The 23,393-nt window shown below is 43.5% G+C and overlaps 1 protein-coding gene and 1 non-coding gene across 2 annotated transcripts; both read right to left on the bottom strand.

Moving 5' to 3' along the window:
• Positions 1 to 3,599: 3,599 nt before the first annotated feature.
• On the bottom strand, positions 3,600 to 19,007 carry LOC126188133 (chitinase-3-like protein 1). The gene is made up of 11 exons (XM_049929622.1): positions 18,941 to 19,007; positions 16,472 to 16,648; positions 15,439 to 15,533; positions 15,221 to 15,352; positions 14,884 to 15,011; positions 14,673 to 14,799; positions 14,389 to 14,574; positions 12,415 to 12,537; positions 8,654 to 8,796; positions 3,916 to 3,966; positions 3,600 to 3,819 (listed from the first exon to the last, which is right to left on the bottom strand). Exons 1-11 carry the CDS (start codon positions 19,005 to 19,007, stop codon positions 3,600 to 3,602), a joined length of 1,449 nt encoding a protein of 482 aa, XP_049785579.1.
• Trnat-ugu (transfer RNA threonine (anticodon UGU)) lies at positions 9,133 to 9,207 on the bottom strand. Its single transcript has one exon. It is a non-coding gene; the product is annotated as a tRNA-Thr (tRNA).
• Positions 19,008 to 23,393: the final 4,386 nt, after the last annotated feature.

Here is a 23,393-nt window from a genome sequence, read left to right as displayed (position 1 = left end):
TGATTATAGTAGAGAGAGGCACTACAAACGTAGCGTAAGTTAGGAATGTGGGTCTCACGGGGAGCGTGCCAGACATAAGTCCCTGCAGTCGCACTATCCTCTGTGTAGTCGGTGGCTCAGGGTCTGCCATGTAACCAGGAAATCCCGGGTTCGAGTCCCGGTCGGAGCACACATTTTCAACTTTCCCCTTTGATATTTATCAACGCCTATAAGCAGCTAATGGTCTGAATTTCGTGCCTGAGATATGGTCGGTCGGCAACTTGTTCGTTCAAGTCCTGTAGCCAGTTGATGCTTTGTGGACGCGCCTACAAACGGCATGGCAGAATACGCCCCAGCGGCATATTCAGGCGTTTTTTGATTCCGTGCCACGACGTCTAATGGCTGTAAGCGGAGCACGTGGTGGCGCTACTTCGTACTGAATTTCCACAGTCACAACGCATGTACAGGTCTATATCTAATCATTTGTGTGGCGCCATGTCTCAAATCAGTGGAATAAATTTCATCATATTCACATCTCTCGGTCTTGGTGGTTCACTTTCTCCAAACAGTATGGTATTTTACTTGCATTCACTCTACACCAGCTTACAGAAAATTGGTCATTTATTACAAAGCTTGGTAGCGGATTGGAAATAGGCAAAGACGTACACGACCTTATTCTACTTTAATCCCTTACACATACACGAAGGAGGGATGGATAACGTTAATTTGGAATGTGAATTCAGCATGAATGGCCTCTTACGTTTGGGAGAATGATCTATTTAAATTGAATCTTCGATCATGCACTCATATGGAGATTCCAGAGAGAGAGAAATTAACAAGAGAGGAAAGCCCATCGTCCCAAACTATAGTGCCGCGGATTATTCATTTGGTACCATGATTGTTGGGCTTCGATACACTCGTGGGCCCGAGATCCTTCCATCTACGGAGATTACAAGAAAGAAAACATTAAATTTGGTGAGCGTTGAGTTTAGGGCAAACGGAATTGGTACTATGGCTACCTAGCTGCATCTGAAGGCTACGAAACAGAACTAGTGAAAAATTAACCTTCAGTTTCATAGCAACCACGCCAGTTATTACAAGGTCGTGCTACAAGTCGAATACATGATTTTCAGTGGTGCGCGAAAAACTTGAACTTCACACGAAAAAGTATAGACAAGTAAAATGAATGACTCCCTAAACTTGAGGGTGGTGATACCACCAGGATTGAACGCGACCTAACATATAAAACCTCTGCCCGACTTGATACCTAACACAACGTTCCATCAGAAACATGTGTACTCAGCGGCAGCCTGTGTCCGAGTGTGTCTCGCGAAAAAACTTCACAAGCTCCGACCAGACGCATTGTCCAGTGTCAGTTCTCTAAGGAGGAACGGCAACTGACCAGTTCGTGGTGCCTGTTAAAAAGTGTAGGAGGCTAAGATAACCAGAGGGCTGAAAAAGCCCCAGCGGACATTGCCCCCAGTCTCCTTCTGAACAGACAAAAATTCCAGAAAGTTCTAGAAGGATCTTCGCAATATTCTATATGGCCAGTCAAAGTATTCGATTTTATAAAAGGCAGAAAGGCTGAGAGTTGTTCCCGCCAGAAAGGCGTAAAGAAAACTCCCCCGGTTCACAGAGAGAAAGAAGGAAAGCAACTTCCTCTAACTTGAAGCTGTGTCACTATGTTCTCATATAATGTAGGCGACTATACTGGGAGTTAGTGTATTAAAAGGACTGAGGCTGTCGGTTCCCATCAAAAGAATTGGCCGGCTGCAAATAGGACTCGCGATCTGAGGGTTCCTCACAGACTTAATTATGTGCGAAAGTTGGAACTTTAATGGTGGCAATTATTTATTTACAGCTCGTACAAAATAGATGCGTGTTTCAAAGTTTTACTGACCCTCAAAGTAGTCACCAGCATTGTGTATAACCCGTCGCCAGCGATGTGGAAGTCATAGGATACTCTTAGCAGTGCCAGTTGTATTGACAGTTCAAGCGGCTCGGTCTATATCATTGTCCACTAACAGGTAGGTGTCCGGATACTTTTTATCAAATAGTGTACATCTCAACCGTAATCAGGAAGTAAGTTCGTGGACTTCCGCGGCAAGTGTCAGTTTGAGTAAAGTCATTTTGGGTATTAGGCTGCATCACTATAAACCACTGAAGCATGTAAACCACGACGTTTCGAGTGTCTTTGCAGCGTTCCCCTTCAGGGCGACTTAACTGGTGAGTTCTTGAAGTGGTCTAGTCTAGGTACCGTCTTATTTCGTTTGTAACTTGAATGTTGACGTCACATTTTGGGATACCTTTTGGCAGTGTGATGTAAGGATCGCTCTGGAGGAGGGCCTGTATTGAAGTTGATGTTACAGTTTTGAAGTCGACTGCATGACACATGCACTTCTCAATTCTTTGTACGAAAGCTGTACTTCTCTGAACTGCAGTTTCTTAGAAACTCTGCTACGGGGATTTACTAACCACTGAAGTAAACAAATTATTACTATTATAATAAAATAGTGTATATTTTTGTTATATTGTGATAATCATTAGGATCTGTGGCGCGTTAGAAATGAGTTGACACCGAATTAAATTGTGAGTGCGTGTTTATGTGGCGGGGGGGGGGGGGGGAGCGGAGGAAGGAAGGGAGAGACTATAACAAACTGTGACACCCCTCCCCCCCCCCCCCCGAAACTTTTCTGTCCTCGCCCGATGGGAGAAAACAGAGCAATAGTTACCGTGAGCTTTGCACTGAATGTATACCCATAGCGAAACGCCAGTTGTGCCCCTTAGGGGCCACAGGCGGCGGTTGTCGTAGCGAGATTCAGCATTTCCGAGTCGATATCGACATCCGCTATAGGCAGGGATACAGCAGAAACTGATTCCGTGTATCATCAAAAACGTTTAAATGTGTGTGAATTGCTAAGAGACGAAACTGCTAAGGTCATCGGTCTCTAGACTTACACACTACTTAAACCAACTTATGCTAAGAACAACACACACACACACACACACACACACACACACACACACCCGTGCCCGAGGGAGGACTCGAACCTCCGGCGGGAGGGGCCGCATAATCCGCGACATGGCGCCCTAGTCCGCACGAACACTACGCGCGGCCCGTGCATCATCACTGAGTAAAGGAGGTGAGGGGGGAAATGATGGTGACACCAGACATACTCTCTGTGACATGCTGTATGACGCAGCTGTGGAAGCTAGGAACACAGCCGGCCGCGGTGACCGAGCGGTTCTAGGCGCTTCATGCCGGAACCGCGCGACCCCTACGGTCTCAGATTTGAATCCTGCCTCGGGCATGGATTTGTATGATGTCCTTAGGTTCGTTAGGTTTAAGCAGTTCTGAGTTCTAGGCCACTGATGACTTCAGATGTTAAGTCCCATTGTGCTCAGAGCCAAGCTAGGAATAGGTTCTATACACGGAGTAGTATATATCGCAGCTGACAAAGCAAGAAGCAGCACAGCGTTTTAACTATGCAGGAAAGATTTAATAATCGGTATATGCCGTCACGGCTACAAGAGGTGTCATTTAAGGGATTCAAATGAGGCAAGGCACTATTTGGTCTACAGGGAGTTCTCTACAGCGCGAGACAGCCGGGAAGAGGCTTTCAGCAGGCGACGAGGCTCCTGTAGTTGCAGGCCGACGAAGAAACGTCGAAGGCGAGGTCCCCGGGGCAGGTGAACCTGTGGGCGGTGTAGCCGCTGCCAGAGGCGACGCACAGGTAGAAGACGCCGCAGTCGCTGGGGTCCCGCGCGTAGCCCGAGGAGCTGCAGACGCCGGAGGAGCTGCTGCCGCTGCTCACGCTGGTCGCAGAAGACCCTGAGGAGCTGCTGGAAGCCGAGCTGCCGCTGGAGTCCGCAGAAGCGCCGGTGCTGGCTGACGAGCTGCCGCTGGAAGTTCCGGAGGAGCTGCCACTGCCAGACGCGGAGCTACTGCTGGACGATCCGGAAGAACCGCTGCTGGACCCTGACGTGCTGGAACCCTGGAAAACGTGTTCTTAAGCTGTAGCGAGGTAGCACTGTCACCCTTCATTCTCATGTTATCAAGGGTGGAAGAAATAGCGGCCAGGTCTCTAACTATGTTTTGTACCTCGCTTCCAAATTGGCAAGTTATCCACAAATAACGGCTGTGATGTGGGATCTGAGTGGGGTACTGTCAAGTGGGGGTTGCCCCAGGGATCAGTGTTGGGGCCGCTCCTGTTCCTTATTTATATAAATGATATGCCTTCTAGTATTATGGGTGACTCTAAAATGTTTCTGTTTGCTGATGACACTAGCTTGGTAGTAAAGGATGTAGATTGCAGCACTGACTCGGTTTCAAGTAGTGCAGTACATGACCTCAGTTCATGGCTTGTAGAAAATAAACTAACGGTAAATCACAGTAAGACTCAGTTTTTACAGTTTCTAACACACAATTAAACAAAAGAAAAGTTCGGAGTAGGTATTAAAATCCACGGAGAAGAAATAAAAACTTTGAGGTTCGCCGATGACATTGTAATTCTGTCAGAGACAGCAAAGGACTTGGAAGAGCAGTTGAACGGAATGGATAGTGTCTTGAAGGGAGGATATAAGATGAACATCAACAAAAGCAAAACGAGGATAATGGAATGTATTCGAATTAAGCCGGGCGATGCTGAGGGAATTAGATTAGGAAATGAGACACTTAAAGTAGTAAAGGAGTTTTGCTACTTGGGGAGCAAAGTAACTGATGATGGTCGAAGTAGAGAGGATATAAAATGTAGACTGGCAATGGCAAGGAAAGCGTTTCTGAAGAAGAGAAATTTGTTAACATCGAGTATAGATTTAAATGTCAGGAAGTCGTTTCTGAAAGTATTTGTATGGAGTGTAGCCATGTATGGAAGTGAAACATGGACGATAACTATTTTGGACAAGAAGAGAATAGAAGCCTTTGAAATGTGGTGCTACAGAAGAATGCTGAAGATTAGATGGGTAGATCACGTACCTAATGAGGAAGTATTGAATAGGATTGGGGAGAAGAGGAGTTTGTGGCACAACTTGACAAGAAGAAGGGATCGGTTGATAGGACATGTTCTGAGGCATCAAGGGATCACCAACTTAGTACTGGAGGGCAGCGTGGAGGGTAAAAATCGTAGAGGGAGACCAAGAGATGAATACACTAAACAGATTCAGAAGGATGTAGGTTGCAGTAAGTACTGCGAGATGAAGAAACTTGCACAGGATAGAGTAGCGTGGAGAGCTGCATCAAACCAGTCTCAGAACTGAAGACCACAACAACAACAACAACACACAATTCAACGAAAACTGACGTTTTAATCTCACAGAACGGGCCATATGATTAGTGAAACTGAACAGTTAAAATTTCTAGGTGTTCAGATAGATAGTAAGCTGTCGTGAAAAGCCCGCGTTCAGGATCTTGTTCAAAGACAATACTGCCATTTTCACTATTCGAACGGTATCAAAAGTGAGTGATACTTCGACACGTAAATTAGTCTACTTTGCTTATTTTCATTCACTTATGTCGTATGGTATTATGTTTTGGGGTAACTCTTCCCATTCTAGAAGGTATTTTTGGCTCAGAAACGGGCGGTTCGGGCAATAAGTGGTGTGAGTTCACGAACCTCTTGTCGACCTCTGTTCACGAGTCGGGGTATTTTGACATTGGCCTCTCAGTATGTATATTCCTTATTGTCACTTGTTACCAATATTAGTTTATTTCCAAGAATAAGCAGCTTTCACTCGGTTAATACTCGGCAGAAATCAAACCTCCATTTGGATCGGACTTCCTTAACTCTTGTGCAAAAAGGTGTGCAGTATACTGCTGCATCCATTTTCAATAAGCTGCCACTCGAATTCAAAAATCTTAGCAGTAATCCACACGCTTTCAAATCGAAACTGAAGAGTTTCCTCATGGGTCACTCCTTCTATTCTGTCGAGGAGTTTCTTGAAAAATTAAGCTGATTCTCATTGTATTGCTGATAGCGTTTACTTAAACTTATGGACTGACTTTTTTTCAGTTTCATGAACATTTATATTTACCTGTTATTACTTTTATGTTGTAAGTTCATGCACTGACACGTTCCATGGCCTTGAAGATTTGCGCCTCAATTTGGTCCTACGGAACTTGACGTGTAAATAAATAAATAACCTCCTCTGCTTCTGCTTCCTCGTTGGCCAACTAACAGCTTGTTTTATATATCTCTTGTTACTAATTATCCCAGCCTTATATTAGAGAGGAAAATGGCTCCGCAAATTTCATAATTATTTACAAGGAACCCTTCTTCCAGTCCTCACCCCAACAACCACTGCTGTTGTCGTTGTGGACTTCAATCTGGAGACTGGTTTGGTGCACCTCTCCATGGTAGTCGTATCTATTCGTATCTTATCGTATAAAAATCATGTATGATTGGCTCTCCGCAGCTTTCAGAGTTTTGTTGGCAAATAAACATTTCTTGTGCAGTTCACGGTGAACAGGAGAAGTACTTTAAGTATCTCATTTCCTTACCATGTTCCCTTAGCTTCGCCTGATTTACTTGTTACTTTCCACCTCCTTGTTTTGCTTTTGTCGATGTCCGTCTTATAATTTACTTTCGCTGGCCGGAGTGGCCGAGCGGTTCTAGGCGCTACAGTCTGGAACCGCGCGACTGGAGGTTCGAATCCTGCCTCGGGCATGGATGTGTGTGATGTCCTTAGGTTAGTTAGGTTTAAGTAGTTCTAAGTTCTAGGGGACTGATGGCCTCAGAAGTTAAGTCCCATAGTGCTCAAAGCCATTTGAACCATTTCAATCTACTTTCAAGCCCTTAGATGGTGTTTCTACAGAATTACAATGTCATCAGCAAAGCGTAAGATTTTAATTTCTCCTCTATTTTTGATTTTCTATACTGCTTATTCAGAGAAAAAAATGAATGACATTGGGGGTAGACTACAACCGTGTCTCACTGCCTTCTCAACCACCGCTCCCCTTTCAATTCTTCCTATTTTTATAACTGCTCTTTCTTTTCTTTTTTTCGTGTCCGGAGCTGTCAATTTTTCCGCACAGTACTGGGCGAAGTCAAAAGCTTCACGCTCGCTCAGCCCGAAGTCGTTTAGGAAGCAACGTCCAGGACAGTTTCCGCATGTTAGAAGATGTTCCATGTTTTGTATTAGTCCACAGTCGCACTTACTGTCGTCAGATTCTAAAAAGCCCCATTCTATCAGATTAATTTTTACAGCAGCTACACCAGTTCCCATACGGTTTAGCATTTTCCATGACTTGCAGTTTAATTCAACACCAGTTGTTAGATCTTAGGAAATAGGGTAGCCGGCCAGGGAGTTTATGCAAGGTGTAACTAAGAAATCGATATCTTGATTTTAGTCCTTTTAATCCATAAAGGCTACCGTATAATGGATGACGCTCATCAAATGTCTTTGTGAACTGCCCTTTACGTTAATGAGCTACCCTGCGGGACATGGGACTGCTGAAACCTAACGCGTGGTAGATCTTTTCCAGTGGAGTGTGCTTCATGCGTCCTGCGACTAGACTACAGGTTTCATTAAGGCTTATTTCGATCCTCTCTGCATGCGCTGATCTAGACCAGAAAGGATATGCATACTCAGCTGTGGAAAAACCAGTAGGTTTGGCGCCTTACGTACTTCCACTTAGCTTTCTAAGGGTATTGTTCCTCGTCACTACTTACTATTTAAGAAAATCATGTAATTTCTTATAAGTACTACTTAATTTCTGTAAAATTTGTGCCCATAGTCTATCTGTGGTACCTTCAGAACTTCAAAGAGAGTGTTACAACCAATATTATGTGTCAAATTTCTTCAGGATTGCCATCAGTCAGCCTAGAAACCCCGCTGCTATGGAGTCGACACCAATATTTGTCGTTTTCGATTATTTTTTTACATCACCCTCTTCCAACTGCAACCCATACCACATCCCTAGGGGTGTAACGTGAATAATCCTGGAAGACTTGGGGCTAGCTGTAGCGAAAGCAGTGCTCATCGCACTTAGTATCTAGAAAAAAAAAGTTATAGAACTAGGACCTCTGTAGCACATCTAGGGGTGAGAGGGTGGGGATGTACAGGGGCAGGGGAAGACGTGCAAGTCTAACTCTGGAACGACTGGAGCAATTTCGTCTGTATGGCTTATTATCAAGGGAAACAAAGTCTGTGGGGTGATCACCTGATGCACTGTTAGCAGTGAGTAGGAGGTTAGTTAACGAGCGATCGAAAGCTACCGGTTCTTGGGTCGAATCCGTAGTTTCTGCTGTTGCTAGGCTGTTTGGTGGCAGCCCTGATGGCAATACTTGTATAGGGACAGGTATGGCGATGGCGGTGGAAAGCTGGTGATATTACGTTAAACATATGTGTGGAGCAGTTTTAACCACACTTGGTTGAAATGCCACGTGTTATCTGGAAAATCACCTGCCGTGTGAAATGACTTCCATATTTGGTACGAGAGAGGAGTTAGGTGGATGGTGACATGGAAATATAAGCGAACAAGGTAACTTCAGTGCCAGAACCGTAGCCTTAGAGGTCGTATATGGGTCTAGTAAGCAACTCGGTTATAACTTTTTTGGAAAAAAAAAGTTCCACTCAGGGGAGGAGGGGGGTGTACAACACCACAGTATAGCATGCACATGATCGCTGTAAGAAAAGCAGCGAGTCCCTTATGGATGAGGGCGCACTTACAGCAGACGAGGTGGCGGCCGCCCCCCTGAGAACCTGGTTGATGGTGGTGAGCAGGGGGAAGGTGCCGGCGCCGCACACGCCCTTGAAGTCGTCCGTCTCCAGGCTCCAGATCATGCCGCCGCCCAGGCCCATGTCCATCACGTACTGCGACTGCAATAATAGAGCGGCGGTGTTAGCAGGTCCGAAAAACAACAGGGAGCGGCCGAAACGACACGGCAACGTAGGACGAACAGGAGAAGTAGTCAGACGTGTCCTCAAGTCACACGTGCAAGTCATGTTCCAAGTCGCGCTCATTATTCAGTATACGACAAGCCAGTAACTGTAGCAACGAAATGCGCGAGCGAATTATTGTCTTCATCAGAGGAGTCTCGTAGTTTCCGAACTGGGAAGGGCTGCGAACCATTTACCAATGAAATTAGAATTATATTAATACCTCCAGCTGCTATCGGGCGTTGATATATATCAACGGGGACAGGTGAAAATGTGTGCCCCGACCGGGACTCGAACCCGGGATGTCCTGCTTACATGGCAGACGCTCTATCCATCTGAGCCACCGAGGGCACAGAGGACAGCGCGACTGCAGCGACTATCTCGCGCACGCCTCCCGCGAGACCCACATTCTCACCTTGTACGTCCATACACTGCATTCGTAGTGTCCCACCCCAACACACACATTAGTCGTCGAAGATATTCTTACCAAGTCTCGTAAGAGTTCGGAGAATATGTGTGCATCCGCACAGGAGAAGGTCATGGCCGGTATTGCCAGGACTATATACTTATATGGATATGGTGTCTGTTCTTTCGGACATGTCCGAAAGAACAGACACCATATCCATATAAGTATTTACCAATGAGGTCAAATTCTCGAATTCTTTTTGTGCCCTTCAATTAGGTCTCAATTCTTGGCAGTTCTATCTAACACATACGTTGTAAAAGCTGTCAGAATGCGCCTCAAGTAATAAAAAGAAGTGCAATTAACGCACTCTATCACGCAAACGGCGTTAGCAACCAAAGAATTTCAGAATGAGATTTTCACTCTGCAGCGGAGTGTGCGCTGATATGAAACTTCCTGGCAGATTAAAACTGTGTGCCCGACTGAGACTCGAACCCGGGACCTTTGCCTTCCGCCGGCAAGTGCTCTACCATCTGAGCTACCGAAGCACGACTCACGGCCGGTACTCATAGCTTTACTTCTGCCAGTACCTCGTCTCCTACCTTCCAAACTTTACAGAAGTTCTCCTGCGAACCTTGCAGAACTAGCACTCCTGAAAGAAAGGATATTGCGGAGACATGGCTTAGCCACAGCCTGAGGGATGTTTCCAGAATGAGATTTGCACTCTGCAGCGGAGTGTGCGCTGATATTTTTCTCGCTCTTCTCTGATCTAACCGTTCGTGAGCACTCGCTAGGTGACGACACTTACGTTACTACATTAGTGCACTCTCCAGATTAAATCACAAACTTAGCGAGTCTTTACTACAAGGAGTCGAATTTCCAGAGTCAGAAACAAGAAACTATCTTTAATACTACCCTAACTTTAATATTAAAAGTCGATTAAAGATGTTTCAAAGCATAATTAAAAGGTGTAGAGACAGAGTTCGAGAGTGAAGGTTAGGCCACTCTTGTTTCGTTTTAAGCAGCGGAACGTGGACCTCAGGTGTGGGTTTGTACGGTTCTCTTAGTCTCTGATTTTTGAGTTTTCTGGAAACTCATAAACACCGGTACTCCACAGAATGGCACACACAGCAACATCAGATTCGGAATATTAAGGCGCAGCTTTACAAATTGCTACTACCTGTTCGAAAAACCTCACTCGATATCAACAGTTCTACAAGCATTGGCTGTCATTAGTTAAATTCGTGCGGAAAATATTCGAAACTCTCTCCGATATTTCAAATTCTGTAGTTATTACTGAAAAATACATATTAACATATCTGTTGTGGTGGGTCCACCTCGGAGCGTTTAACTACCAGCCGTGCCTGGTCTTAAGTCTCTCTAAAGCAATATGCATTGTATTTGAAACGACTCGCGGAAAGTGTTTACTGATGTTTCGAAAATACCAGACACCTCTGTGGAAGCTGCTTTCGTTGATGAAGTAGATGGGAGTATCTGGTGCTTCTCGTTACGCAATGACCACTAAACGTTCGCTCTAATGGATGAGCCTTTTGCTACCCTTCTCTCACGTTTTCTTAATACTGTAGTTGGAAGCCATTTACAACTGAAAATAAATAAATTGAATGACTTGAGGGAGAGTATTGTAACTGGTGCTTTTTTTTTGCGCTTTTACCTTAGGAAAAAAGAGTTAAAAGCCGACACGGTCATGATATGTTCCGATTCCATGAATTCTCCGGTTTCTTTTGTGAGAGAGAAGTCTGAAAACTACGTAGAATATGATTTGCATTATCTTTGTTAATTTAAAATCCTACAGGTAACTTTTTAAGTAAAGTTTCACGAAGGTTATAGTACAAGGGAATGTATTACAACGTAATGAAGCATGTTACGACCGCTACGGTCGCAGGTTCGAATCCTGCCACGGGCATGGATGTGTGTGATATTCTTAGGTTAGTTAGGTTTAAGTAGTTCTAAGTTCTAGGGGACTGATGACCTCAGAAGTTAAGTTCCATAGTGCTCAGAGCCAATTGAACCATTTTGAAGCATGTTAAATAAACAAATAAATAATAAATAAGATTATCTTACAAGATGATAACACCTCCATAAATCGTTCTGACCAGCGTTTCACAGACGTGCAACGACTCATACAGACTCTTAATATCCGTTCCGCTCTTCGCCTAATGCAAACCAACAGCACATAATCACCCAAGGCTCATTATAAATGGCTCTGAGCACTATGGGACTTAACATCTATGGTCATCAGTCATGAGTCCCCTAGAACTTAGAACTACTTAAACCTAACTAACCTAAGGACAGCACACAACACCCAGCCATCACGAGGCAGAGAAAACCCCTGACTCCGCCGGGAATCGAACCCGGGAACCCGGGCGTGGGAAGCGAGAACGCTACCGCACGACCACGAGATGCGGGCCCAGGCTCATTATATCTGATTTCAACCAGAAGATAGGTTGTCACCATTCGTATGTTAAGCGGAGGCGACATCACTGCCAACAAATGGAAATACTAGTTACCCCCCCTCAAACTCCGATTACCGCACAGTCGGGGAGGACATGGGGCACTTAGAGAACCAAACGACACTAACTCAGAGTTGTAGATTACTTCCAACTACTATTGATTCCAAGTTCTTTGAACAATCAAGCGTGTAGAGGTCTTTACAAGTTTGTTAGACTTAATGAAAGGAAAAGCAAGAAGCTCATCCATTAACACGGACGTTTTGTGGGTATTTAAGTTTTCACATGTCACCTGCTCGATACTTTTCTTGACTAGGTTATAATAAATGTCTAATTTTGAATGACACAACGTTCAGTGTTTTATATTTATTACAAGGAAGTATACAAGTATTAAGTTTAAATACGTTCGACGAAAAAACTCCGTCCGAACAGGCCTTGGAAGGCCCATCGGTACCGACCGGTCGCCGTGTCATCCTCAGACACAGGCGTCAATGGATGCAGAGATAGAGGGGCCTGTGGTCAGCACACCGCTCTCCAAATATGTTCGATGTGTTCTTGCATTATATTGTAAGATACTTAATTTAATCTTGTCTAACGTTTTCTTAATACTGTAATTGGAAGCCATTTACAACTGGAAATAAATAAACAGAATGACTTGGGGGAGAGTATTGTAACTCGTGCTCTTGCCTTCAGCTTGATGGACTCCTCGTTGTCGTATCCGACCCACTGGTTTCCGCTCACGGCGTATGGAACCTTCTGTTCGTCGTCCCACGTCACTTTCCAGCCGCCCGCCTTGATTTTCTCACATATCTGAAAGCAGGCGCTAAATTCGTGAAACTGGCCGCAAACACACCAAAAAAATGAAATATTTATCTGTTATAAAGCTATCTGATAACGTATTATGATCTCTAAGTGATATTTGACAATGTTAAATCAATAATATTAGTGCTATGACGCCACTTACTGTGCAGCAGCCTGTACAATATATACACTAAAAAGCCAAAGAAACTGGTGCACCTGCCTAATATCGTGTAGGGCCTCCGCGAGCACTCAGAAGAGCCGAAACTCGACGTGGCATGGACTCGACTAATGTCTGAAGTAGTGCTAGAGGGAAGTGACACCATGAATCCTGCAGGGCTGTCCATAAATCCGTAGACTACGAGGGGGTGGAGCTCTCTTCGGAACAGCACGTTGGCACCCATCCCGGCCATTCTCAATAATGTTCATGCCTGGGGACTTTGGCGGCCAGCAGAAGTGTTTAAACTCAGAAAAGTGTTCCTGGAGCTATCTGTGGCAATTCTGGGCGTGTGGGGTGTCACATTGTCCTGCTCGAATTGCCCAAGTCCGTCGGAATGCTCAGTGAACATGAATGGATGCGGGTGATCACGCAGCATGCTTACGTACGTTTCACCTGTCAGAGTCGTATCTAAACGTATCAGGGGTCCCATACCACTCCAACTGCACACGCCTCACACCATTACAGAGCCTGCACCAGCTTGAACAGTTCCCTGCTGACATGCGGGGTCCATGGATTTATTAGCTTGTGTACATACCCGTACACGTCCATCCGCTCGATACAATTTGAAACGAGCCTCGTCCGACCAGGCAACATGTTTCTAGTCATCAACAGTCCAACGTCGGTGTTGGCAGGCCTAGGTGAGGCGTAAAGCTTTGTGCCGTGCAGTCATCAAGGGGACACGAGTGGGCCTTCGACTCCGACAGCACACATCGATGATGTTTCGTTGAATGGTTCGCATCCTGACACTTGTTGACGGCCCAACATTGAGATCTGCAGCAGTTTGCGGAAGGGTTGCACTTCTGTCACGTTGAATCATTCTCTTCCACCGTCGTTGGTCTCGTTCTTGCAGGATCTTTTTTCGGCCGCAGCGAAGTCGGAGGTTTGATGTTTTACCAGATTCGTGACATTCATGGTTCACTCGTGAAATTGTTATACGAGAAAATCCCCACTTCATCGCTACCTCTGAGATGCTGTGTCCCACCACTCGTGCTCCGTCTATAACATCACGTTCAAATTCATTGAAATCTTGATAACCTGCCATTGTAGCAGCAGTAGCGGATCTAACAACTGTGCCAGACACTTGTTGTTTTAAATAGGTGTTGCCGAACGCAGCGCCGTATTCTGCCTGTTAACATATCTCTGCATTTGAATACGCATGCCTACACCAGTTTTCTTGGGGCTTCAGTGTATGAAGACATTGATGTGGATACAGAGAAGCCTTCCTGCACGAAAACTCTACCTGTGTGTTTCTCATCCCTCACCCCTTATATTCATAAAAGCTTTGGTAGGAGTGTGAAGAGATGAAGAGAATAGCGAAGTACAGCAAAACTTTGAGAACAACCTGAAACTAATCAAAATAGTAGCCACAGAGCCTTTCGTAATGGTGTCATCGGATACAAGGTCATGGTTCTGTTGCTACATCTAATTCGGGTGAAATTTCACACTTAGAAGCTTGTGTTACCTTAGTCAGAAATTAGTAGTCATTCCTAATGAAGACTGGAGGGAATCATTCAAAGTTTTGGAGCTAGTACTGGTGATGTGAGACAAGCTGTAATCCTAGCACTTAATAGATAAAGTTTTCTTATTCACAGCTGTCACAAGACTTGAAGGAATAGTGGAACAGGGAACTGTTCAGACCAGACCTCATTGTAGCCCATCATGCCGGACTCCATGGTGTACGGGCCACTGGTCCCGGGTCCAGTAGCTGGGGCTCCGACTCCGGTGTTGGCAGTGCTGGCCAGAGTGAACGTCCTCCCGTACGTGCCCATGCCCAGAATAAGCTTCGCAGGATCTGCACCGTTCTGGATCCAGTAGCGGACGCTGGAATCCTATGGGTCAAATAGAGACAAGGAATGAGTAGCTACTCCTCACCAAACCCCGTGTAAGTGTCTCTGGGGTTGAACGGGAGTGAGCGCCAGACACTCACCACGTTCAGCTGCCTCTCAGCCTCCGTCTTGTCAGCGGAGCTGGCGTACAGTGGGGCGTTCTGACCAGTCTTACTGTCCCACGAGCCGTGAAGGTCGTACGTCATCAGGTTGATGAAGTCCAGGTACCTACGAAGATTAATGTGTTGAAAGTTGTAGTACCGCGTTATAATTAGAAGAATGAAAGCAATTAAGTGTTGTAGCTCGACATACTTAGACAGTTGAGGCACGTCGTAGGCGCTGCCAATTAGGTAGCGTCCAACACCCACAGCAGCCGACAGGATGAAACCGTGTTTGTCAAACTCTGCTCTCAGCTCCTTGAGCAGTTCAACGTACGCTCTCTGAAAACAATGGAAGAAAACTGTTTACTTCGTCACATGTCAACTATAACGCAGCTATTAAAATCATTACTAGAGCGATTTGGCATCTGGAGAACACGATCCTTTTTCGTGCATGCTGCAAAGCTAGAGAAAATTTTTCCATCACATGACGAGATTCTTTTAAGTCCTTTCAGAAAATAGCGTGTGTGTCAAGACACAATGCAGCCTACCAGATCGCCCGGGGAGCCACCACGGTTGGCCGGGTATTCCCAGTCCAGGTCGAACCCGTCAAAGCCGTACGTCTTCACAAAGTTCACCACATTCTGCACGAACTTCTGTCTCAGTGCGGCGTTGTTCATAACCTGAAACACACAAGCATACTGCCTAACTCAATCCGCACAAAAATCACACAACTAGGGCATATGATAGTTTTGTGGGCAAAACTTACGGCAGAGTATGTGGCTGACCCTTCATTCCACCCACCAATGGCGACCAGGGTTTTAGTGTTGGACGATTTCAGTTTGTTGAAGCGGTTGTATGCATCTGTTGAAACAGAAGAAAATGTCAACACTTTATAATTAAAAATAAATTTATAGTTTTTTGAAAATTGCATCAGCAGCAGTTGATTTGGAGAGGAATATAGAGGTCCAAAAAGTACACGAGTTAGAACCGACCATGGACCTATTGAAATAGTCTCCGAGTACATCTGCCTTGGCCATAAAATTCAGCTAGCGAAGACTCTGCAAAGGGAAGAATTTCCATGCGGAAGCATCGGTTCATCCTGACCAACAAGTACGCTTCGCTTACCTCACAAACTGTACAATACCTGTAGCCAAGAAGTAACAACTTCCAGTCTTCATAGATGCCAACATATGGTGCAATAAAATGGTTCATTGGAGACTTCTGGGGCACAAAAGAAACGTTACAACATTCGAGAAGAGGTCGCTCTATGTTATTTAGAGGACTGCCATAACACAGTGATATCAGGTTGGCACAGAACCGACTGAAATGGAAGAATACGAAAGAGGTCCTCATTCAGCAGTGGATGGACGATGGTTAAAGAAGGAAAAGAAGATATCTCTCTTCGTCATTATGCTCGCGGAGTAAGCGTTACCGCTGCAGAAGTTAAATATTCCTGCCCGTGAAAATGCATAACGCTATTTCAACTGACTGGAGTCGCAGCATGCTGATGACCTCGCAAATATTAATCAGAGTTCGACTGACCACGAGAACTGCCGGTAGAAATTAAATAGGGTGCACAGTCTAATTGACATATAATTTGTTTTAGGCATAAACCGAGCAAAAACGTTGCATAAGGAGAGCTTTCAGAAACGGAAAGAGAGCGTAATGGAGATCAGTAACTGAAAAAAAGGATATTCGGACATCTGTTAGAATGCCATTCCCTAATACACATAAACGGGTGTACGATATTACTAATATCTGCAGTTGGTATTAGATGTGTAAGTTGAAATTACACTTACTTTTGCCGCTCGCAAGATCCAGCCATTCGTCAAGAATCCTGACCTCTCCTGCGGAGGTTATCCCAACGAAACTGTAGATCATGTGCGTGCACAGTTCTGGTCTAATGTACTCTATTTCGAATCGTCCGTTTCCATTCCTGTAGGCGGACCAACTACCGTGATAACAGACCACCTTTTCTGGAAAATAAAATTACGTTATCAAGTTAACATCGTCTTCGCAGCAACATATACCACATTTTCAAAGTAGGTTAAGTAACTAAGTTTAGTGTGTATACAAAACTCATTTACGAATTTTTAATGTAATAACATGCGTTCTCCAATGCCATTCTCTAGTTATTCTAAGGAGGGACATAGTGATACAAGACTTGTTAACGCTTACAATTAAATCTTGTGCTTTCATAGCCGGTCATTTACTGAAGAACATACACGTCAGTCCTGCAGCTACTGTTACACATCGTCAGGATAGAGAGAAGCTCAGAACTGAAAGAGATTTGACATCATCAAAATTATACTCAGAAGTCTTGTTCTGCCTATTTCGCTTTATATCCCATGACGGTGATCCACGAATAGTAGCCAGAAGTATTTTACCCAGTAGCCCCACTTCTTCGGCATAAGGCGGAAAAACTCCCTTTTATACGTGAACGCGACACTGGTCTTTGACTGTGTTCAGCTGTCGTGAATACCAGAAGATCCTGAAGAAGATCCCAGCAGAGAGATCGAAACGTCGTTCTTGTAGCAGAAATATTACGCGACCTAACAACCTAGAAGATTTTACTTTCAATTAATAGAGAAAGGGGGGAGGGGGGAGAGGGGGGTACTTCACGAACAACTGCTGTACCCGTGTCATCTACAGCAGGTTCAGGCCCTCAGGCCACAGGATCATCATAGCAGACGGCAACTCTGGCAAAGGCTGTTGCAGAAGTGTGTCGCAGATTCACTGTTCACATCCAACATTTTTTACCCGCAAATGACCTTGGGAGCTTTTTGATAAATTGAGTATGCTTTTGAAATCTAAGAAGATGTATGAAATCGGCAGTGTTAAATTCTTGTGGTTACAGTTTCGTGAGAAAATTCAGTTGGAAGGAGCGTAACACAGAATTTCTGAAACGGTTAAACGAATCTCTATTTCCAAAACCGATGTTGTCAGACATAGGTAATACGACAGTAAAAAATCTGATATAATTTCCATTTTCGCATTCCACAGTATCATGCGGGATCATTATTTGGTTAATTCATGAAGCCAAGCTCAGAGTCTTCAGAATCCAAAAGTGTGTACTACGAATCATTTGCGGTGTGAAACTTTGAACGTACAGCAGAGGCTTGTTCGAGAAACTGGGTATACTAGCTACTATTGCTTCCAGATTGGGTTTTTCGTCATTGAAATTTCTCGTAAATAATACATCCTTTTTTTTTTCAAAACAGCAGCTCAGCTCATATACTAACTACTGTTGCTTCCAGATAGGTTTATTCGTTTGTGGAATTTGTCATAAATAATATATCCTTTTCTTTCAAAACAACGGCTCAGCTCTTGGAATCAGTGTCGAAATAAGAATAATCTACACATTATTGCCCTATCTTTCCAGCAGCCATAAAAAGTTTAGTTGCTAATAGAGCTCAGTTTAATGGGAGCTTTAAGGACTTGTTGATGGCCAATTTCTTGTACAACGCTGAAAATTGTTTTAGTAGAAGCAATAGCTCTATTTATTACTGATGATATCAAATACGTACGTAAAATCTAACGTGTGCACATCTCCGGTTCAGTAACCTGATGAGTTGTAAACTTGTTCTAAACCGCTTTCTGTTTCATGATGCGTGGCTATAGTAGCCTGAAAAATTGTCTTATGCACCGCAGTGTATATACATGTACTGGTTTATCACCTCTTAAATGAAAATAACTTCTAATTTTTTTGAGTTATTCCGTATCCATGAGTACGCATGGAATATGCCGAAGAAACATTAGCACATCTCTTTTTTTGTAGATATGAGCTATGTACTCTTGTTTTATGGCATGTGCTACATTGCCTCGCTATGGATCTATAGAACAAACTGTAGATCTAATCTAGATTAATGTATCGTCGACCCCCTGTGCAGCACACTCATCTCAAGACGACCATTTTAGACGTCAAAATCGGTAATTTACAGTCATAAATACGATTGACTGACTGATTAAAAGTTATTTTAAAAATCATGGTCTTGTCCAGACAATGAAAACTTCGTACTTCTTGTGGAGCGTAAGTAAAAGTAAAAGAAAGTAACTGTATTTAGATTTGTTGTGTTCAGACTGTAAAGTTTTCAGTTGACGTATCGATACAACGAAACAGAAACATTAGTCCTTTTTGACTGCCTTGGTTTGTGCCTATTAGTAAATCTTTAGTACAAAGATTGCATGACTCCTCATCCTTAAGCGCCGGACGCGAGAAATCACTACAGCCGTCTAATATAAATGAGAAACCAAGTTGTATCACTTACTCTCGTCAGCGCCACATATGTTGAGAACTCCGATCAGCAGCAGAAGTCCGGACAGAAAGGGCGACATCTGTGAAAAGAGAGTTTTCCATTTCGTGAATTTATATAAGAGAAAAAGAAGTAATTTCGGTAAGGTTAGAAGCGAGCTCTATTCAAAAACTTCATGAAATTTATCAACAATGCTAGGCAAGTTTATTGATCATAAGAAACATTGATCATCGATTATTCGTAAGAGACTACGTGCTGTAACAGGTGGCACATTGCTAACATAGTGTACTCGCATTTAGAAGAGCAGCGGTCCAAAACTATGTCTACACTGGAACATACACTCACATATACATTTTACACACAGCGTTTAGCAGAAATATTGAATCAAGTACGACTTTTTTTAAATGGAACTTTGTATGACTGTCAGGACGAGCACAGTGATGTACCGCTATTTATTAAATGGGCAATGTCGTGACTGACTCATCACCGCCCAATCGAAGCCGCTCATGATAGAAATTTAAAATTTGGAGACGGTGTCGATCTCATTCCGCAGGCTTCGTTTAAGAAGGGATCTTTCGAAATTCTACCCCTAACAGGGTGAATATTTCATTTTGAAAGTATTTTTAAAACTAAAATATGAAAACCTGAATTTTGCTTCTGGGTTGGAAATAAAAAATTACGCGTTTCAGTGTTTTCGAAAATGCAACCCCTAACGGGGAAATAGGGCCTGACTGATTCCTCTGACTCATTATAGCCCAGTCCGAAATACTAAGGAATTGAAATTTGGAAAAGGTATTGTTCTTATACCGTACGTTTAAGAGGGGATTTTTCGAAATTCCGCACCTAAAGGGGTCAAAATGGGGGTTGAAAGATTTTTGAAAATAAGTCACTATTGAGCCTATTTTGAAGTTAGAACTACGAAAATTGGTATTTGGTTTCTCGGTCATAAATAAAGAAATATTTCAACATTTCTGAAAATTTAACACCTATGGGAAGGAATAGTTGGTGAAGGCTTGTTTCAAAATCAATCATTATTAAAAAAACTACTATGGCATTTTTAAACTTCATCCATGAAAATTGATGTGTGACTTCTCAGTTACAAACAAAAAAAAAAAAACATGTTTCAGTCTTTTTGGAAATTCAACCCCTAAGGGAGTAAAATAGACGATGAAAATTTTTATGGAAATATGTCATTACGAAAACATTTTTGGAACTTAATTCCTGAAAATTTGTATTTGGCTTCTAAGTTGCAAATAAAGAATGATTTTTTTTAATTCAACCCATAAGGAGGTGAAATAGTGGATGGACATTGTTATGAAAATATTTCATTATATTAAAATATATTTAAACCTAAATATATGAAAACTGGTACTCGACTTATAAAGAAATATGTGTTCAGCGATGAAAGTTTTTATGGAAATGTCACCACATGAGCTCAAAAGGCAGGTTCAACAAAGACATCCGACTCCAGCTAGCAGAATCGCCTATGGCCTTAATTAGCGTCAAAAGTGTAGAAAATATTGCTATTTGCGAACAATATAAAAATTCGTTTAAAGAAAAACAAAAACATCTTAGCAGGCCATAAAGTCCACGTGAGCAGAGCAGCGGGCGCTAGGCTAGTCAATATATTCCGACATTTAGGCACCTACAGCACTTCAGAATTGCTTGTAAGGCCGAAATTGGACAGTCGTGCAAAATTAAATAAAGTAAATACGTGAAAACAAAAGCCGAAGGGTATCCATTCCAATGTCCTTCAAGTATCGAAAAAGTATGTGACGAATGTGCTGAAATTGTGAGGCAAGGAGGTTCGATTTGGCTGTAGCGCTTGCTGCGTGTTCACTGCTCAAAAGAAAGTGATTAGAATAATGTGTGGGGCTCATAGTCGCACATCTTGTAGGCATCTGTTTAAAAGGTTAGGAATTCTTACAACAGCCTCACAGTACATTTACTCAGTAATGAACTTTGTGCCGGCAGTTGTGACCGAGCGATTCTAGGCGCTTCAGTCTGGAACCACGCGACCGCTACGGTGGCAGGTTCGAATCCTGCCTCGGTCATGGAAGTGTGTGATGTCCTTAGGTTAGTTAGTTTAAATAGTTCTAAGTTATAGGGGATTGATGGGCGCAGATGTTAAGTCCCACAGTGCTCAGAGCCATTTGAACCACTTGAATGAAATTTGTTCTCAACAACATGGACCTGTCTAAAAACAACAGTGACATTCATTATTATAATACCGGATGAAAGAAAGACTTACACTATCCTCTACTTAACCTATCATTGGCACAGAAAGGGGTAAAATATGCTGCTGTAAAACTTTTCAATAAGTTACCAGTTGAAATAAAATGTCTGACAGATAGCAATAACAGTTTCAAAAATAAATTGAAATCGTATCTCCTTGACAACTCCTTCTATACCATAGAGCAGGGCTTCCCGACCTTTTCAGCAGGCGGACCCCTTCTTCAGTCGAAAGTCCATGGCGGATCCCTAGTCAGTCAACAGCACAGTAACTTCAAATTTCAGAGCGAAACCCATGGGAATTGAAAGCTTCCTAATGTAGATGCCATGTTCCCAATGTCCTCCCCCCCCCCCCCCCCCGAAGTATCAATAGTCTTTGGTTTAGAGATGAATGAAAACAATTTGAAATTAACCATCCAATTTTAATTCCCACTGTATACAGACACTTATTAGTGGATTTACTCTCTTTGTTCAACACACTGTAGCCTAATTAAAATTACTCGGCAATTGAAATTTCACACGATGGAGCTTTCTTCCTCCAAGAGCAATCAACGTCACGTCCAAAGTGTTCGCTGTTGACAAGCTGCCGCTTATGGTCTGTTCACTTCGACTGTTTGGCTACTGTTGTGTAAGGAGCATGCATATTTCGTAACAGTCGTGTGTGTGTGTGTGTGTGTGTGTGTGTGTGTGTGTGTGTGTGTAGTTTTTCGTGAAATCCGAAGATAAATGTTCAAATGTATGTAATGTCTTCCTTTGGTCGTCCTCCCTCCTCATTCATTTCAACTGGAAACTTCCCTTGTTGTGAAGGCGATGGAGAAACTGCAGCCTTCTTCAATGATCCTAACTTCAGGCACCGATTCATGTTAGAAGTAACAAGGTGGTCAAAAATCGACTTATGGAACAGGTAGTGCACTGACAAGTCAAGTTTAACATTTAATGATGCCTGGGGCCGCATACGTGCCAGCGAGAGATGTGATTGGTCGACGAAGCTCGCTCCGCGCATGCGTAAAAGGTTTCAGCGCATCTAGTGCCGTGAACCAGCGCACAAACGACCCCCGTATTGTTGCTAAACAGTCGATCAGAGAAGCCGCATACTACGGCACTAAACTGTGTATACGTTCTCACTTAGGAACCGCAAAAGCTGCTTGGGGCTACGACCTGAAGTAAAAGTACACATGTTTTTCACACGAAAAAAAAATAGTGATGAATTTGATTTTCACATTTTTATTCAATAATTTTACTCAATATTTAACACGATTTGGTGAAAGGTGGCCGTGGACCCCCTAGAAAGAGCCGGGGGACCCCTAAGGGGTCCGCGGACCACAGGTTGGGAAGCCCTGCCATAGAGGTATTCTTGAATAGGAATAAATAAATCTATAGGCGTAATATATGCATTTTGTGCCGTTTAAGAGAACAGGATAGGTAATAAAAATTTTAAGCTTAAAAGAAAAGAAAAAGCCTTGATTCTTGTGTGCTTTGCTTATGCACTTGACACGTTCCACATCGTAAAGGTTACCGTGAAACTGATCAGTGGAACACATAACGAACTAACTAACACAGACTGTCCTGAGAACCACGCTTGACGGTGCTCACACCGCAGTAGGGGATTTCGGCATCACTGTATTCGTCTTTCTAAGAACTTTCAACTGATGGTAAAAATTATATGTTTGTCTGTAAAAATCATACTTGCAATATTTCGGTTATTTTAGGAGTTACGGGTTTTGAATATTAGCCGGCCGGAGTGGCCGAGCGGTTCTAGGCGCTACAGTTTGGAACCGCGTGACCGCTACGGTCGCAGGTTCGAATCCTGCCTCGGCCATTGATGTGTGTGATGTCCTTAGGTTAGTTAGGTTTAAGTAGTTCTAAGTTCTAGGGGACTGATGACCTCAGCAGTTAAGACCCATAGTGCTCAGAGCCATTTTTTATTGAATATTAACAAATCCATAGGTCCCCATGTGCACTACCATAATGTCGACAACGTTATTTCTTTCACAAAATAAAAGGGGTGTTACGTATATATATAAAGATGGTTGTACTATGCCCAGCTAACAGCTGGGAAAAGTACGTCACCGGTTTGAGGCACAGATTTTATACAACGTCTTACACAGACTGCCACAAAATTTCGGCGTCAGCAGGGTGAACAGACAAGACACGACTTACCTCGCAGCCTTTGGGGTACGTCTTCGGAGCAGTGATGTGCCTGCCAACCGATTCGAGCTGCTTATATACGTCTCGA

This window comes from Schistocerca cancellata, chromosome 5 (assembly GCF_023864275.1).
Source record: "Schistocerca cancellata isolate TAMUIC-IGC-003103 chromosome 5, iqSchCanc2.1, whole genome shotgun sequence".
Taxonomy (NCBI): Eukaryota; Metazoa; Arthropoda; class Insecta; order Orthoptera; family Acrididae; genus Schistocerca; species Schistocerca cancellata.
This window is presented reverse-complemented; position numbering and strand designations above follow the sequence as displayed.